The 19214-nt window shown below is 38.2% G+C and overlaps 1 protein-coding gene across 1 annotated transcript; it reads right to left on the minus strand.

Moving 5' to 3' along the window:
• Positions 1-6222: 6222 nt before the first annotated feature.
• LOC5577817 (GPALPP motifs-containing protein 1) lies at positions 6223-7317 on the minus strand. The gene is made up of 3 exons (XM_021850738.1): positions 7288-7317; positions 6765-7067; positions 6223-6704 (listed from the first exon to the last, which is right to left on the minus strand). The coding sequence occupies exons 1-3, from the start codon at positions 7315-7317 to the stop codon at positions 6537-6539; spliced, it is 501 nt and encodes a 166-aa protein (XP_021706430.1). The 3' UTR covers positions 6223-6536.
• Positions 7318-19214: the final 11897 nt, after the last annotated feature.

Below are 19214 nucleotides of genomic sequence, written 5' to 3' on the forward strand. Positions count from 1 at the left end.
ACGAATCCGGTCGAAACAAGAAGGCGTGGGGCGCAGCGAGCTAGGTGGATTGACCAGGTGCACCAGGACCTGGAGAGCATGGGTCACATTCCAGGATGGAGAGAAGCGGCCATGAACCGAGTGAATGGGCGTAATATTGTTGGCGAGGCTTTATCAAGATAATTGATGTAAAGCCAAATAAGTAAGTTAGGCAAACTTAGGCAGAAGCATTCTTCTCTAATCGATTCCTTAGACTTAAAAGAGCATTTGGACAAAATATCTCCGCGGGAAGTGGCGGAAAGCGTTTTGTATGATATGATGAAGCTGTCCTTTTATTATTTTACGTACCAACAATGGTAGCTGTTAATTTAATGGGGTTAACGACAAACGAAAGAAAATTTGCATTCGGGAAAGTTAAATTTTGGGTAAAAGTTACTGACCAGAAAACTTATGCTGAAAAATAAAATTGAGTAAGTTTTGGTGAATATGAAAAACTTTAGTTTTAAAGCAAAAATTGAGGTTTTGAACATGTACCCCTATTTAGGGTCAAAACACGGAGAAAAACAATTTTCTTTTGCAATTTTCGTATGTATTCTTAATAATTTGACATTGTAGCTGAATGTTTGACTTTGTTTTTCAACTAAAAACATGTTTAGAAAATGGGTTTTTGTCAGCTTTTTAGAAAACTGGACCATTGTGCATCGCTCGCCCACAAAGGAGCAAGCAACAGATTCAACGGGACAAACACTACTGACGCTTTTTGTTTGTTTTGTTTTTCACCACACACTTCGTTTTTTCTTCAACGGACGAAACACTACTCACTTCACTGTACTGCCCATAACTGCATATTTGTAACATTCGACAAAAGTAGGCATTGAGTAAATGGAATATCAAGCGTACATTTTATGGAACTATAGGACGAAACTAAAATTTCTAAAAACTACCAGGAACTCAAAAGTGCTTATTTGAGGCTGATATTTTATACAACTCATATCGCATACTATGTGAATTGGAGGCGAATGACTTTGAAGTTAAAACCTCCTTAATAAATAATAATAAAATAATACTATGTGAATAGTCAGAAAATAATTCTGATGTTATTACATTACGAGTCTCATTTATAATCTCAATGTGACTGTTATGCGGTTATAATTACCAATGTGATAAAACTACATGGTCTTTTTTCGAATTTTCTATAACAATCTCACAGATTTCAGTAAGTTGATCGAAAGTATTTATCATTTGATAACTCTCCATGGTATTAACTCCAATTTGTCAAAAATGTCGAATGTGACTGTTATGCAGTTATGGGCAATGTTTGCTCGCTATAAACGAAGAACTGAACAGAACCTTCGTACCGTAAGGACGCCATTCACCGCTCATTTAACAGCATTTCAACACAATAAATTCTGTCAAAAATCGGTTTTTCGATATTTTTTGCAACTTTTTGCGCTAGACGCAAGATAAAACATTTGTTGTTGTAGGAAAGAAGTTGAAATGTGAACAACGAATAATGGCACCGAATAACATGTATGCCAATGATACATGTGAAGGGTGCCATTCACCGCTCATCCTAAGTATGAGGCTCTATATACACAACAAGCTGGAATTAATTAACTTTCATTAGCTGGTTGTTATCTTTGTACTACACCCGATTCTGTTTTTGCACGGTTTTTTTTTTACACGGCCGTGCAAAAAAAGTTTCCATGCATTTTTTTTTCCGCCAAAACCTTATTTTTGTATGAAACGTCTAGAAATGATGTTACTTTTTTTGCACGGTTTTTGAAATTTTGAACTGAAAACTTTTTTTTGCACGGTACGCATCCCCCGTGCAAAAACAGAATCGGGTGTATAGTACAACAACATATTAAAGCGTGGCAGCTAAGAATCATTTTTCGATCTGCCATAATAAAATCATTGTTCAACTCATGTTTACCACCTTAAACAGCCTAAAATTATTTTTGATAAATAGTAAATACAATTAAATCATATGAATTTCATTCTGATACAATCCATTCTGGTATACTAATACATGTTGATGACTTTTATTGCGAAAATTTGTTCAGATTTTTCAAAATAATTCAATGAGCGGTGAATGGCGTCCTAACAGTACGAACCCAAAACAATTTTGGTCGTTCATAAACTCGAAAAGGAAAGAAAACGGCCTATCAACATCGATGTACCTAAACGAGCAATCAGCCGACTGCGCCAGCGACAAATGCGAACTCTACGAGGGACAGTTCCAACGTGCTTTCAACAATGTCGTTGCTGCGCCATCGCAAGTTCATGTTGCATTGGATGATACTACTCGTGATGTCTTCAGCTATGAAATGTTTGACATCTCTGAACGGGAAGTAGCAAGAGCGATCATCAAGCTGTCCTACACTCCTGGACCAGACGGGATTCCGCCAGCGCTACTAAAAAGATGTTCAGCGTTGCTTATACCTTTGGTGAAGCTGTTCAATCGTTCACTTGGATGACGAGTATTCCCACGAAGTTGGAAAATGTCGTTCCTATTTCCAATTCATAAAAGGTATTTGAAATTATCATCAACGACTCCTTTTTCAATAGCTGCAAACAGTACATCTCCAGTGATCAGCATGGTTCCTTGCCGAAAAGGTCGGTCGCTACTAACCTCGTTGAGTTTTCAACGCAATGCATACGAGCGATCGATGCTGGTAAACAGTGTCGTATTCTTTCAAAATTAAAACGAATTTATTAGTTTTCGCGTAATCAGCCATATTTTATATTTTTTTTCTTCTCAAAACAAACACGACCACAAACCGTCCGCGTTAAAATTCGTCAATTGACTGAGGGTGCGTACCAACAGACCTCAATGCGAGTGCGCTGCCGAAAACTTTCCATCTCCTTTCCTCATTCGCTCTTTGGTTTCTCTCACCACCCCCAGTGGCGACTCTATCGACGCTGATTCGGCTCACTCACTCTGCATCTTCGTGTTCATCTTTTATCACTTGTACTTGGCCCGGACGTAGAAACTGTCGTGTGATGCTTAAGATTACACTGAAGGAAATTAACTACCGATTATTATTTGTAAAGTAATACAATGACATATTGAATTTGATTGTTCCCATAATGGTACATCATGAATACTACTATTTTTCCATTTGATCTATAATACTACACTTACCAGAGAGGAAACATCCCTTTAAATTTTATCATGCGGACGTCGAGTTCAATATCTGTGTGATGAAAGCTTTTGAAACATCAACGATGGCGTGAGATACTTCACAGGCCTTTTGTCCATCATACGCCCATATCAAATGATAGAATTGGTTTATACTTGGGTCATTGGAGACTTGAACATATTTTCGAAAAAAACGACTCATTTTGGAGAGTTTTGATTGAACCTTCATATAAGTGTGATAAGCGGCTCCGTTTTGCTCAAAATATATGAGCTAGTATCGATATAAGTTGTCTCTAACCGAAGGAACAAATTTCATCCTCAAAAATCTGTTATAGACCTTCATGTTTATTTTTTATCCAACTTTATCAAAAAACAAAGGCATATCAAACCTATAAGACGCAAATGCCCTCAAAACTATGACCCTAGCAAAATATTTTATTGTGATCATGAAAAATACGTTCTCTAAGAACTCCTCCATCCTCTAATACCAAACAAGCTCGAATTTTCAACAACAATAAAGTGTGATTTTTGAAGGTAGAAAGTTTATCAACAGAGTATACGACAATCAGACGCTGTTTCTAGCTTTGGGCAGACAAAACCTTTGAAATTCTATGCTTTATTACATTATTTAGGACAGTAAGAAAAATATGACAACAGTTTTCCTGGATAGCGAAGTTATGTCAGAGTATACTACAATAATCAGAAATTACATTCATCAGCAAAAACAATGAAAATAACGCTTGCGGATGCTAAATTCACGTTCAAAAAATTTTCGTCTTTTTTCTGGGCCCTACTGTACAACCTGATTTTTTGCCAAATACAACCGCAGGAATTGACTAAGAGATTATCAGGAATTCTTAAAGATTCTTTCAGATGTTTTTCAAAAATTCACCCAGAAATTTCTCCAAAAATACCTCTAGGGATTTCTTACAAAATTGTTCTTTAGCAGTCCTTTAGTAGATTTTAGCATAGCGTAGCATTAACGACTGTACAAATCGTGGGTGGCTGTTCAATGCTCAGCTCTATTGGTTTTGAGAAATCTATATGTAGTGTCGTAAAAAAAAATCTGGTATGAACGTCTTTCTCTACATAATAGAAATAAACAAAACAAGCATCACATTGCACACCTGGCCACGTCCTTACAATCGCTTGGGGAAGGGAAGGAATGCTAGTTCAACGTCTACTTAAGAAGATACAGGGAACCCAAACTATTTTCATAGACGTCACGGGATAGGGAGATTAGGTTTTAGTAGGGTAGGGTGTATAGGAGGATGAGCTCAATTCGACAATTTAGAGCATTACGGGTAACGTACAAAACAAAAAAATATTAATTTTGAATTTATCTGATGTATCCGAACCATTACTGGAAGAAAAATTTAATTAATTACATATAAATTATTACATATTTTCACTGCACTACGCGAACAATATATTATCCACACCGTTACGAGAACGAATCAACGGACACGTCCTCGCAGGAGCAAGCGTCACGGTCAAAGGATCACACACTCCAGTCCTTTAGTACATTTTTTTTTCAAAAACTGGAATCAACCTTTGCGGGTCTTCTTGGAAACAAATCTGTAAAAATCAAAAAATCTTCGGAAGAGCTCCTAGAGTCACAAGTGGAACATTCGGTTGAAGGATTTTTTTTTTCAAAGTAATCCCTGGGCAAATTACTGGAGATAGTAACGTTGAAGTGCTCGAGAATTTCCTGCAGCAAATTCTGGATAAATTTCTTAAGATATCCATTGAAAAATTATTAGAAAAAATGTCTGGGCAAATTGGTAGAGGAATCGCTAAGAGAATTTCTGGAGAGATCCCTGTAGTAGTCTTTGAAAGCATTTCAGATGAAATCTCTGGAGAAACCATTAAGATATTTCCTGAAGTTTTTCCTCGATAAATCTGAGATGAAATTCTTGAAGAGTCGGTTGAATAGTCTCGTAACAGTCTTTGAAGGTTTATCTGGAGTCGCAAAATTTTGCATCAAAATTCAAGATAAGGAAAAACAAGTCTTCATATATCATTTTGGTTAAAAAAGTGACTTTAGTGACCTTTCATAAAACATGGATACTTTTCAGAGACTTGCATAAAAATGGGGACCAAAAAAAAAAAGAGGTTTGAATTCCAGATTATTTTCCCAAAAACAATTTTACAGTTCTTGAAATTTCGAATAATTTTTAAAATGGTCCATGAAGATATGTGAATCCATTACTTATCAAATTTGAATACATTAATAAAATTCAATAATGTGTTGGGAAGTTGATAAAATTTCATACTCGAAAAGATCTTTTGATAGCCGCGCTGCCGAATTTTGGGGGGGTGGGTGGTGGGTTTAACGCGAAAATTCTTTGTCATGAACATATTCTACCGTCTCAAAAACATTTACGTGATTGTTGTCGAAATTCCCTGAGAATTCCAGGTTTTTCCAGGTAAAGAGTGATGTTTGCGACATGACCAGATATAAGTAAAACCCCTTTTCTATTTATAACACATACTGGGAATGAAGTGTTGTGCTATGAACATATATTTATACATACTACAAATGCCGCTCTTGACGTTTAGTAGATTACTTGCATCCAAAGGCTATAAACCGTAAGACAACTCAAATAAGGTCTCTGACCTCAAATACCAAATTCATGTGTAAGCGGAACCTTACGAATGTATGGATGATTCCTTGGGGATCTATTGCATTTGTGCTTATTCTGCGCGGCGCGTGAGGTGAGACGAGTCGAATGAGGTGACAATTGTCGACTCGCTCCCATTTTATTAACATTAGTCGTCTCACGTCACTCGAAGTGAGAGCGACTCGTCTCGACTCACACACCGCGCAGAATAAGCACGGTTATCCTATTGGTTTGAAAGAATAGATACATCGGTATAGCTTATTTATACTTTAAGAGCCTTCTGATAGTTTTCTTTTGCTTAGCATTACATCCCAGTTGAAACAAATCACACTTTTCTACATAGTTTGCGGTTTTTAGATAGCTATTAATATACCTATAAAGCATTTTCCAAGAGAAGACATATCTTTACATTTAATATACCTAACCTTCGTCTTGACTCTAAGAAGGACATTCGTTGAAAGAAACTACATTTTGTATCTCCGAAAATTTTATTTTATTTTTCTTTCCTGGACAGGTCCAGTGGCAAAAATGGTTGTTATCCGAAGTGTATTAAAAGAATTTATTGTAGCTTAGCGATGTTGTCTTATATGTGAAATGGTGTCGTAATTGTTTCTTACTAAACAGAAATCATCATAACTTACGCTCGGTGAACTGAACAAATGTAAAGTATACGATTAAAACTAACAGAAACATTACCAATATTTTAACTGACCAGTCTACGGCTACCGGTAATACATTTTTGTCTGATTAGAGTAGCAAGCAACTGTACAGTTTTTTTTGTACTACGCTTATAAATACTTGGACGCCCCACTCGAAAACCGCGTATCCAGAAGCTGTGCCTTTTTGAAGATGGCCTTCTTCTGCGCCTCGTCGAACCGATTGGCATGCAAATCGATGTTGCGATCGAACGGTCTACGCGTGGGCTCATCAGGATCCCTCTCGGCGTCTTTCTTCTTCTGTAATGGAGATGAAAAATGAATTAACTCAGAAAAGAAAGAAATTACTAGCATTTGCACCTTTTCTTTTTTCGCCTTCTTTTGGTGCAATTCTAGTAAGGATTTATCGCGCTTATGCTTCTTCTTATGGCGCTTGACCATATCCGCCTGTTGCTTGTCACGTTCGGCTACTCTTCTGCGCTCTTCCTCCTGCTCGCGATCACGTGTTGTATCTTTCGACGAGTGTCCAATCGCCTTTTTTCCGCTCCCTGTCAGATGGCGTATCAGTCCAAACGGAGCGGTCTCCGATTTCCAGCTTTTCTCGCGTTCGAAATTGTCTGGCCCCCAAGCCCATGTCGCTAACCTTTCTGATATCGGGCAATTCTAGCATCCAGTCCTCTCTAGATTGTACAGCGGCTGAGTTTGGGTCATACCGATCACTGTCCAAATGGCGCAGCTTTAACTCAAGAGCACGTTGTTCCAGCTCTAGTTGAGATCGCGAACAGGAAGCACCGGGCATGGGACCTATGAAATCATCGTCATCTGCGGCAGATGGTTCCTCTTCCGAGAACGGGGATAGCTCTGATTCAGAGCTTTCATTTACTTCTGGCGGTGAAGGTAGATTTGCTGGCATTGTTGGTCCTATCACTCGACTGCTTTCTTCCTCTTTGTGATTATTTTTAATTAAATGAGGGGGTAGTGAAGGACCAATGACCCCAGGGTTGTCTTCGGCTATTGAAGTGGTTTTATTATCAGTTTGTTGGTCCAAAGCTGGAGGAAGAGCTGGCCCAAAATAATCGGCTGAACTATCTTCCTTTTCAATAGCTTCTTCCTGAGATGATAATGAAGAAACTGATATATCTAAAATTTTATTGGATTCTATTTTGGATGGTTCAACCGTAGACGAGCTGCTAGGTTTCAAATCTACATTATCGGTACTATGGTTTTTGTTTTCTTCGTTAGATTCCTCTTTCGCCCTTCTACTACTTGGTCGTGGAGATTTACGCGATCTACTGCGAGATCGCGATCTGCTACGATGATTTCGTCGGTCTCTTTCCCTGCGTTTTCGACGATCTCTACTGCGACTTCGACTTCTGCTGTGATGGCTACGACTTCGGTCGAGACTGCTCCTTCGTCGATCTCTCCCTCGATCCCGATCGCGATCGCGGTCACGATCACGATCCCGACTCCGACGATTGCTACTGCTGGAGGCTGTGGAACGACTAGATTTAGAGGACGATGAGTGCTTCCCGACGCTTTCCGATTTGTAACGGGTAGATGTGGTTTTGAAGCGTATCCCTGAATCGGAGTCGGTAGTTTCCGAATCCGACATATTTTATTCTGGAAAACAATAAGAGAAATATCAAATTTTGTTTTACCAGCTATAACAACTGATTTTCATATTTATGGCGAAAATGAAACGAAGCCAAAAAGTTTTTTGCGCTGGAAATTTAGTCAATTGGCCATCACTAACGAGTGACCAAACATTCATGTTTTCAGCGTATGTCTGGTTCTCTATATTTGCGCTTTTGAAATTTCAATCTTCATCTTCAGTCTAACTAGTATAAGCTTACTGACTAATCAGATTATAAATACAAATGCTAATGAATATTATGAGATAAGTGCCAATTTGGTATTGACCCCATGTTAAACGAACAAGTCGTTTTCATTCTCATCTGAAGATATAGGCCTATCGCCAAAGCTGTAAACATTTGAGATGAGTCCCGAAAGGAGGTACCCAAGATGAAGCGGCAGTTGCGTTCAATAAATTTCAAGTCTAGAAGAAATCGAGCGGTTGGAATCTCCCTTAGCAAAGTCATGCTGAAGGTGTCAGGGTTCGTAATGTAAATTTGTTTATGTTTATAATGAACATTTATTGAAGATTTTGAAGTTGAAGTTCAAAATATTTGAAGCATTTTTCAACAAATCTGTGCAAAGGAATGTTTTCGGTTGTAGAAAGCATTGTGGCGGATTTATTTAAAAAATCGTAGATGAATTTCAGAACATTCTGAAACAAAAAAAATCCTAGCAGAATCAAACATTCGAAACAAGAAAAAAAAATTGAAACTAAATTTGTGGCAGAGTTTCTGTAAGTTTATTTTTTTACAATAAATACGGAAGTTCTCGCACTCAGTTTTGTCTACCACAGAAGTTCTTGAAACAGTTTATTCTTCTTCTCCACCACCTTACTGCTACCGGACCTCTGCAACGATGGCTTCTGTGACGTAGATCGGTGCAGAGCTCTACCTCGACGACGATGTCTTCTGGGGTGGCTTGTAGATCCACTACGTGTCCTGGTCCTGCCGATATGTAACGGATCGGCCTTCGGCGGGTTCGTTGCCAGAATGCTGCCCAGATGGACATCGGGACATCACAGGGACGGTCTACATCTCTTTTAAACCGGCGGGGTTCTCCATGGAATAATATACCGTCAGGTTTCATCACAGTGGACTATTTCCAAGATTACCTGCAGTCCACTTCGCCTTCACTTCTTCCACGTCTTAAACTCTCTTTCTTCTCTCTAACCTTTTCAATCCTTCACTCTTTAGTATAGCCTTTAACTGCTGACTGTTTCAGTCGACGAACTCTGGGCAAGTGAAAGAATTAAGGAGTCGTCGACTGTCTTGCGGTCCCTTACCTCGTTGCTCGGCCATTGCTCTCTTCATGAACTCAACGACCCCATTACGCCACCCCTCAAGGCTACCCAGAAGATGGTAACCAAGCCCTCTGGTGGTGGGTTTTATTACTGCGGTGGGTAGGTGGCTGCGTAGAGTAGTCTAGGGTGGTGGAGTATAACTAAGGCTGCTCGGGAGTTTAAACGGTGGAAACATTTCGAAGTACAAGCTTTAATGGCATTTCACAATATAAATTCTACAAAACGCTAAACACGAATTTCCCGGTGACACTCACGACACAAAATAACCAACACTTACAACTATCTACATTTAAACTGAACGTTCCAATAAATGAATTATGTATACTGCTTCGCGTTGAAAAATGGGTTAACCAACGTGCGAAGTTTGATTTTTGACCAACTTCGCCGCGTCGCAACTCGATTCTCAATAGTGCGCATAATGCACACGGTGAAGGGCATAGATGCGCACTATAGCGAAGCGACTCGCGACGCGGCGAAGTTGGTCAAAAATCGAAGTTCGCACGCTGGTTCACCCATTTTTAGTCACGAAGCAGTATATTATAAAAATCAGTGACGACTCGTAACCTCTCGTTTTATCTGTTTTATCGACCCTGAAAATAAACAATAATGCGAATAGTACATCCCAAGAGCTAGCAACATGATAATCTAAAGTAAACCAATAAAGTTTTGTACGTATCGTATAACAATGTGCGATAAAAATCACATATTCGTACAAATAAAATCAGAATCGCACAATATGCCAAAATAAAATGAATAAATGTTAACACAAACTGTATAGGTATAATGTTTCACTACGATTTATTATCGACAATCTTTGTTGGCAACAACGACATGGTTTGTTAAATAGAATAATCTAAGATCGTGCCAAGTTGCATAAACAGACAGATCGTATATCAATCCAGCGATATGTCGAATTCGTTTTTGAACCTAGATTGGCACTGGTGAAACCCGTTCTGAAACACAGTTTCAACCCCAGTCCGACTCAGGTTCGACCGAACTACAATTTGTTTGACGTTACTTGTTTTATGTGTTGATCAACGACCCAGTTCCTAGAAACGAAAAACACACTAGAATGACAAATCAAGAAACATGCATTATTATTGGCAAATAATCGCTCCGCTACTATGTATCACTTGGTGGTTTAGTGCTAAGTTATTGAATTCTGAATCCGAAAGTCGCGTGTTCGAGACTGGGTGGCAATTTTTTTCCATAAATTTTGTGGCATTGAATGCTGACCACGGAAAGTCTGAAAAAGTAGTGCGAAGTGCGTGTATAGCCTCCACTTTGGTATGTACATATATAGCCTTTCCATGCATTTTATACCAGTGAATTGCCCAAGTAACCAGTAAGCACGATAATGCGGCACGGTATCAGCATTATATGCGCATATGGGGTAATCATTTGATGCATGTCAATTTTTTATACGCATATAATGCTATTATAATGCCAGAAAAGGCGAAATAGCGTGCAATTATAGTGCCAAGATATAACCGTGCTTCTCTGCACCACTAATGCTGATATAAGACCACGTGATAAACGTCAGTTGTTTTCGCAAAGTTTTTATGGCGAATATTTTGTGCTTTCGCGTACGCAGCCAGAGAGCTTTCGCGTATGCGGCCAAGCAACTGGTACACGAGGTAAATAAATGAATGAATGAAAACGGAAACCTTTAATAGTATGCAAAAATGTAATAAAATGATACACATAGTACTTCTCCGTATCAGACATATTCGTTTTGGTAATTTTCATCCTTTTGAGGACTTGCAATTGCCACATTTTGATCCTCGTTTTATGATGATGAAATTCCTTATTTTGCGTCTCGAACCTGCGACACCCGTATTGTTGAGTTGTTGTCTTGCTCCTTTGCTCCTACGGCCATAAGATGAATAGTATTGGAAAGAGAAGTAACCAATTTAAACCATCACTTTTCCCCGTCATAAAACCTGCAATTGTAGTAGTGAGAAGATTTATGTTTGACTCCCTCTTACTACTATATGCAAACACAAAGCACGTGGTATATCTGTCAAAACACTGGATGGCATTTAAACATGCCCTGTATTCGAATATAAAGCCAATATAGTGCTTATTTAATGCCTGTATGCATCAGGCTTAGAAGCATTAATGATGCTGTAATAGGGTTTCTATGCTGCGGAAGTGCTGTTATAAGATGTGTATGCATTTGTGGTGCTATTATAATGCATGTACGCATCTATGATGCTGATTAAGGGCTTATTATTAGTGCTTATGGTTACTTGGGTGATTCATATAGAATGATGTATAGTGAAAATTATACCAACCAAAATGTTGACTGGGTTCAAGTAGTACCTATATGTCATGTTCGGTTGGCTCGGATCCGATTGGCTCCGATAGTCTCATCCGCCAGACTGTGCAAAAAGTGACTGCAATTTTGCATACATAGATAAAAAAAGTAAAAAGTTAACGATTGGAATCGCATATTTGTTGCTGAAATTCATGAATAGGTGGATTTGACGTAAGGTAATCATCGCCACTGATATCACAATTTGATTAATTATTATTGTCTAACAATGTTCAAGCATTCATTATACAAACATGTTTTTTATTGCATAGAAATGTTGTTGATTAGTAGTTGACCAAAGGCTTGTAAAACAGTTAATGAATGGAAAAATGTATAGCGTGTTGGTTGTAGTATCTAATGTAGTTTCCGATATGATTTTTAGCAAAATTAGTACTCACATTTGAAATCCTGAAAATTAAAAAAAAAACTCTTCAGATTCTTTTGGTTTTTATTCAAAACCGTATCTGGCTAATCCTGCAGAGGAGTTTTGATGAGGTTCTTTCAGAAAGCAGGTTTAAGATTTCTTGTATGATGGTAGATCACTGCAAAGTTGAACATGGTGCACTAAACACCAGCGAGTGGACCGATGACCAAAAAGCTAACGATGTCGCCCAAGAAGGATCAACAAGCTAAACAGATGGCCATCATTCTGTACCAGAAAGTAGTTGGAAGTCTGATGTGGCTAACTTTGTTCGACCAATCCCGCACTGTGAAGACGAGACAAAATTAACCCTCTGATTACCCAACTCCGCCTCTAGACAGGGTATTTTTTCGTATCTCGGAAATCAAAACGATTTTATTTTTGGCTTAAATCTTGGCTTATAACACGCATATATAAGGAATATTTTCTATAACTTTTGGAACTTTTTTGTATTTTTGAAAAAATGCGTGAAAATAAAAAAAATGCCTGAGCTTCATTTAAAGTGTAATGCAAAAAGTCGTACCTTTTATATTATTCTAAATTAACCTATTCCAGAAGAAAAGCTTAGTGGTATTAAAATAATTTGAAACCTATTTTTCCGTTAATTACACGAAAAATAAAATACGTTAAACAAAATAATAATTTCAAAGGTACTGTCCACTGGACAACTGTGAGACCCTTGAACAAGTCGGCGTTCGCATAAACTTGCATCAATGCACCCTCTATGTGATTGCAGTGTACTTGCTACCTAAGTCAGGTCAACATTAATGTACAGCTCATTCATGTGCAGTACAGCTTATTGCGGATCGTCTCATGGAGTCCGACATACTGTTATCGACAGGAGACTTTAACTTTCCTCATCTGCGATGGCATATTGACGAGGATATCAATGGATACGTTCCTGTAAATACTTCAACAGACAGCGAGCTCAACTTTATTGAAGCAATGTTTGCCAGTGGCCTGAGACAGATAAAGAGCTTCATCAACACCAACGGCAGACCTTCGGACCTCATGTTTACCAGTCTCCCAGAGTATCTGGACATAATCGAACCATGTTCTCCGTTGTTACCGGTCGATAGCCATCACATGCCAGTCATTATTTTACTTGACGAGAGCGACACGCAAACATTTTCTGACAATCTTTATATGTGTTTTAGATTTGACTATTCAGCGTGCGATTTTGAACTACTGAGCTCTATTTTCGAGAATATTGACTTAGGAAGACCATCGAATTACGCTACTGTAGATCAGATGTTATCATTCTTTTACGAATCGCTAGCTGGAGTTATTTCTCGTTACGTTCCTCGAAAGCGACAAGCATTTATTTCCATTTACAACAAACCATGGTGGAATCCAGAGCTTCGTCACCTTCGTAATATTCTCCGTAAGATGCGCAACCGTTATTTTAATACGAAAAACGATCACGATAAGACTAGACTGCGTGATTTTGAGCAGCAGTACAAAGAAAGTCTATACGCATCACATGAAAGCTATTTAGCAATCATCCAAAGAAACGTTAAGCAGGATCCTTCCCGTTTCTGGGATTTTGTTAGGCAACGCAAGGCAGGTATTACTATTCCGAGCTCTGTCTCTTTCGAAGGAATCACCGCCCATTCAAACACCGAAGCTGCCGATAAGAAATCGCTACCTTTTTCGAGAGTGTTTTTAGTAGAGCATCGCCCGTTCAATGTTTGGTTTCGAGCAGATACCAGTGTAGCGGTGCCGACCGAAGGAAGCATTCCCCTCCCCGTATTGAATAATTCGAAAGATCAATGATCACCATTGATCTAAGAAAGAACCCTTTTATTTTTTTTCGATGATGTTCCATGCAAGTTAGTGGATTTCATCAGATGTGGGTTTTCACTAGGTTAACTAGAAACAAGCGATGTAAGCAGAAGACAAGAACCTTACTGCTTGTTGCTCGTTAACGTGCTCCAATGCCGGAGAATGTTTTTGTTTTAATTTTGTTTGTGTGTCAACAGCGCTGACTGAACGCCCCAACAAGGTCTCGGTCACATGACTGCACTAACCGAGCCAGAGCGAGGCTCGTTTTGGCTTTTCTCTTTTCTCTCTTTATGTTCAGATTGGGAGATTGAGTTCCCCGCGGGAGCGCGATAAAACGCCCCGATCGCTGGCGGTGAGGCCCCCAGTTCTGACGGTTCGTTACAGGTGTCCGGGTGTGTACGATGCCCCAGTTCTGACGGTCCATTCCAGGAGGTATGGCGTTCGGGTTAAACCTACTGTTTGTATTCGACATTTTCGTTCAAAGTTCAGTGGGCATTTTCTGCCAAATTGACGAGCAGGTCATTCCGGGTCGAGAGTGTTTGATAGTGATATAAGGTGGATAAAGTATATTTCGGGAAATTGGTGGAACCACCCACATACGCGATCAGAATCGAGGGAAAAGTGAAAGTGTCTCCATCGATTCCTTAAGAACGATTCTAAGGGCGGAAAGCTAGTGAATTGTGACGACTTTTTAATAATAAATAAAATTGTGCAGGAGAAGAAAATGATTGATCAATGATCCGAAAAACCAGTGCCGCGGAGCTCGGACCGCTACACCAGTTCATGACATAACTCTACCGTTCGTTCATTTTTCTGTCGAGAAAGTTCAGAATGCTCTTGAAGATCTGGATTCTACAAAAGGACCTGGTACAGATAATCTGCCCCCTTTGTTCTGGAAGAAATGTGCAGCTACGCTCGCAGTGCCCATCACTGCTGTTTTCAACCGCTCAGGAGGTTTCCAAGTGCATGGAAGGCGGCATCTATAACACCCATTCACAAGTCCGGAAGCTACAATTGTGTCGCAAATTATCGCGGGGCAGTGGCGCAACCAACCCCCCAGAGCCGAAAAATTGTATAAGGCTTGCCAAGTATGTTTTTGAAATTCAACACTACACATCATACAACTACAGAGCAGTAACTTAGTTTGATTCGTATTAACTCTGGAAATGTCAGTGGCTGTCACAGTTATATTATTCTAAGTTGTGTTGTTTTTAATTATTTAACTCTTTAGGTGATTTGATAACAACAAAATTATATGCGAATTATTAAAAAATAAGCTGATAATTAACAAAATCGTCTAGCACTTTTTGAAAATAAACTGAAGGCGTTGTGTCTAAAGTTTGCCAAACCTCCAGATATATTGGAACCTTTTTCATTGATGCGGCATCCGCAATATCAAAATTTTTCTAGTTTCTTAGTATTTTGCCAGATGTGGCGACCTTTACGAATTCTTTGGTTTTTAGAGATTACGGAGAAGAAAAATTTGCGAATGCTTTTGCAGTATTTAGCTGCCGATGGAAGCATTCTGGCTCCATTATAAATTTAGACACATTTTAGATTTTGTAAGTGTGGATCATGAATATTATTTTTTAGTGAAGCGTGAAAAAAATAATGTTAGTTAAAAAAATGTTGAAAAAATATGACTCGGATATGTCCATTAGAAATATAGATGCATTAGCGTCCTACTACAATATTAAATCATTCAGATTACAACACAGTCATCAAAAAACAAAGTTTATTTGTTTTGAACATTTTAAGGTGTTATATTGCGACATAAAAATTTCACAATGAAAGCAGAATTTATTTTTGACCATTTTTGACTCAATTCTGTATGAAGTTATAACTAGTTTTCTACCGGCGGTTGAGTTTTGCAATGTTTCGACCTACTGCAATGTTTCGGCCTACTGCAACAATAGTCGTTGCGCGGTTTGCCGCCGTCAGAACCACCGCACTGCTGTTGTGAGCGAAAAACGAGCTTTTTCACCAGTGTTGTACAAAATACAACAGCGCGACGACTAAAGCGATAAAAAACACACTAATTTATTGTAATCTTATTTTGTTTCGTTTACTATGCAAAACATAAAACACTTAAATTATTCAACTCAATTTTGTTTATCGTAAAAATATCTTTACAAAATGTATTTTAAAAATTGTAAAACCCCCCCTAGAACCAAATCCTGGTTGCGCTACTGTCGCGGGGTGTCTATACTTTGCAGCATAATTAAAGTGTTTGAGAAGCTGATACACGCAGTTTTGTACCGCGCTGCTGGTCCAATCATTTCTAACAACCAGCATGGCTTCATGAAGCACCGCTCCACAACATCGAACCTTATGCGCTATGTGTCAGCTATATCCCCTGAACTTGAATCAAAGCGGCAAATCGATACAGTGTATGTAGATTTAGCAAAAGATTTCGATTCAGTACCGCATGATATCATCTGCAGAAAACTCAGTCATCTTGGTTTCCCGGCGTGGCTTACTGATTGGCTTTGCTCCTACTTAACCGATCGTGAAGCTTTCCTGAGAGTGAAATCCACACGCTCCAGGACATTTAATATTCCATCCGGCGTCCGGCGAGGAAGTGTTCTTGGTCCGTTGATTTTTTATCATTTATATCAACGACCTTTATGAGCTGCTTTCTTCATTTAATCTCACATATGCGGATGACTTAAAATTTTTCCGTGTGATTGCCTCCTCTGCAGATTGCGTCGAACTACAAGAAGACATAAATCGACTGCTTATCTGGTGCGATGATAATGGCATGCGCGTAAACGGTAAAAAGTGCAAAGTAATTTCGTTCTCACGATCCAATAGCATTTCGCTCTATCAATATAACATGGGACAAAGTTTGTTGCCGACACTGGCAGCACTGATTATTCAAATACTGATCCTGTTCGCGATTAGGGTTGTCGCAAAATCTCAATTAATCGATTAGTTGGTAATCGATTACAGTCCAAGATGCCGATTATGGATAACGATTAATCGACTAGTATTTTTCGATTAATCGAATTAATCGACATTTTTTTCTCTAAATATGAGTTCTTACTGCTATAAGGTACACCAGAGTAAGCTAAAACGGGTGAGGCAAAATCAAATACTAAGTTTTAAACATGATGACAATAAGTGTTAGCAGGTTTTTCGTTCCTTAAAGTTTGTTTCATTTGTCAGCACAATGTTTCTGTAGTAAAATTTTACATTATTACAAAATTTTACTTTTCATGTAACTTGCCCGAAATTTGATTGAAAAACAGTTTTGACAATTGCTCCCAATAGATAATTCATTGTCAATACGGATTGGCGTGCACGATGAAATTCTTCTAAAATTTAATAAAACTAATCCAATTTTCGAAGCATGAAGCTGAGGTTCATGGCTTAGTAAAATGTTTCTTTAAGTTGTCTTTTTTTTTAAATCAAGATGAATTTCAGTATGTTATTAGTATACAACTTCGTTGAACCAATGGCCTTCATTTATAATTCTGAAGCTAATCCCTCCTTCTCCCATTTTTTCAGGCTCAGAAATTCTTCTTGAAATTCTTAACATATTTTTTCCAGATATTCCTTCAATACTTCTCACTGAACTCTTGAAAGATTTCCTCCAGAAGCTCCTAATCTCCAAGATTCTCTAAAAATTGTTAGAGAATTTTTTTCAGTCCTAAATATTTCTAAATAAGGATTTGGAATTCCTAGAATTATTTCAGGAATGCTTATAAAAATATTTTTCAAGATGACACAGATGTTTTCCAAATTGTTTTCATTTTTTTTTCTCAGAATGTCTTTGATAATTTTTCACGATGATTCGTTATAGGTATTTTTTAAAGTAATATTTTAGGATTACGATATGAATTACCCTTAGCTTTTCTCCCCGAAAAAAATATCTAAATATTCTCAACGGAATGCATTCAGGACTTGAACAATGCGCTGATTAGAAGGTTTCTAATGTTTTTCTTGAAATTGTCGTACCTTCAGCAATGCTCCGAGGAACACTTCTAAGAATTCATCTACAAGTATCTCTAAGTAATATCACAAATTGTCAATAGATTATCAAGATTATTTCAAATGATATTCCTGAAATTTCTGCTTTTCAATGATTTTCTGGATTACTAAAATTAATCGAGGAACTCCTCAGAATTTCTGGAGAATTTTCTGGGTCCTGATTCCTTAGTCGAGTGGTTAGAGTCCACGGCTACAAAGCAAAGCCATGCTGAAGGTGTATTGATTTAGCATGATCAATTACTTTGCAGACAATAAACTCGTTTGATGTTGTAGTATTGATAGTTTTTCCCTGACCTCAAGTGAAATTCCCTGACTTTCCAGGTCAAAAATAAATTCCCTGACATTCCCTGACTGCCCAGGTTTTTCCAGGTAGTCGACACCCTGTTAAGGTGAAACAGTTTTAAATCAACTTCCAAAATAACACTAAAACTTCAAAGGCACAAATCTCGCAAAGAAAGTATCCAACAACAGTGCACCTTATATTTTGGCTTTGTGCACTATAAGAAAGCTTAAAATAAGAAGATCAGAAATGTTTGCCATCTATTTCTCCAGTTTTGTGCCTTTGAAATTGTGAGTAGGGGCACAAGTCGGCCATTGTGCCGGCCATCTTTGGATTTCGAGATGATTCACCTTAACATGACATTTGTAAATACAGTTTTTGAGTATTTTTTTGTTATGCACAACCAATTTTAATTTTTTTTCCTGCGTGCGTCGCTTTGTATTGGTATATTAGTTCGCTTTAAATTATTTGGAAAAAATATACAATTTTTCGAAGTGCAGATTTTTTTTTTAAATGCACTGGAAATGGTAGCTTGACGGTAACTTAAAAATAAATTTCTTGATAGTTTTGAAAGACTTTGACCCGAGAAAATGTTCAGGCAAAACAGCTGGAGTTTGTGGGCTTCGTGGTCGTGCGGTTAGTGTCGTCAAGCATTTAAGTGCATCGTATCATGGGGTGTGGATTCGATTTCCGCTTCAGCTATTGAAACTTTTCGTCAAGAATGTTTCTAGGTTGTGCCACTGGAGCATGCTTCTCCGTTGTCCAGTGATAAGTTACAGTCTGTGCCGCTCAATGGCTGAAGACGGTGCCCGTGTCTTTTTAAATCTTCAAAGAAAATTCCTGAGGAAATTTTGGATATATTTCTAGAATTGAAGCCTTTAAGAATTTATTTAAAGAATTTCAATAATAAAATAGGGGAGAATATTAATGAAAACTTCTGGTAGAATTCACCGTACAATTCTTGGAGTAAGACTTGTGTATTTCCCCTTTTCCTCAGAAAACCCGGATAATTTTTTTGATGGTCGTTTGTTAAGGTTAATATTTCACATTATGCATTGAGGGCGAAAATGACCAATGAC

The sequence above is a fragment of the Aedes aegypti genome, chromosome 3, assembly GCF_002204515.2.
Source record: "Aedes aegypti strain LVP_AGWG chromosome 3, AaegL5.0 Primary Assembly, whole genome shotgun sequence".
Taxonomy (NCBI): domain Eukaryota; kingdom Metazoa; phylum Arthropoda; class Insecta; order Diptera; family Culicidae; genus Aedes; species Aedes aegypti.

Coding starts and splice junctions, on each gene's coding strand:
- LOC5577817 (XM_021850738.1), bottom strand. CDS start 7,317: ATGCCAGCAAATCTACCTTCACCGCCAGAA. Junction 7,068..7,287: donor ATCTACCTTCACCGCCAGAA/GTAAATGAAAGC, acceptor ACTGGATGCTAG/AATTGCCCGATATCAGAAAG. Junction 6,705..6,764: donor AGAAGGCGAAAAAAGAAAAG/GTGCAAATGCTA, acceptor TCTCCATTACAG/AAGAAGAAAGACGCCGAGAG.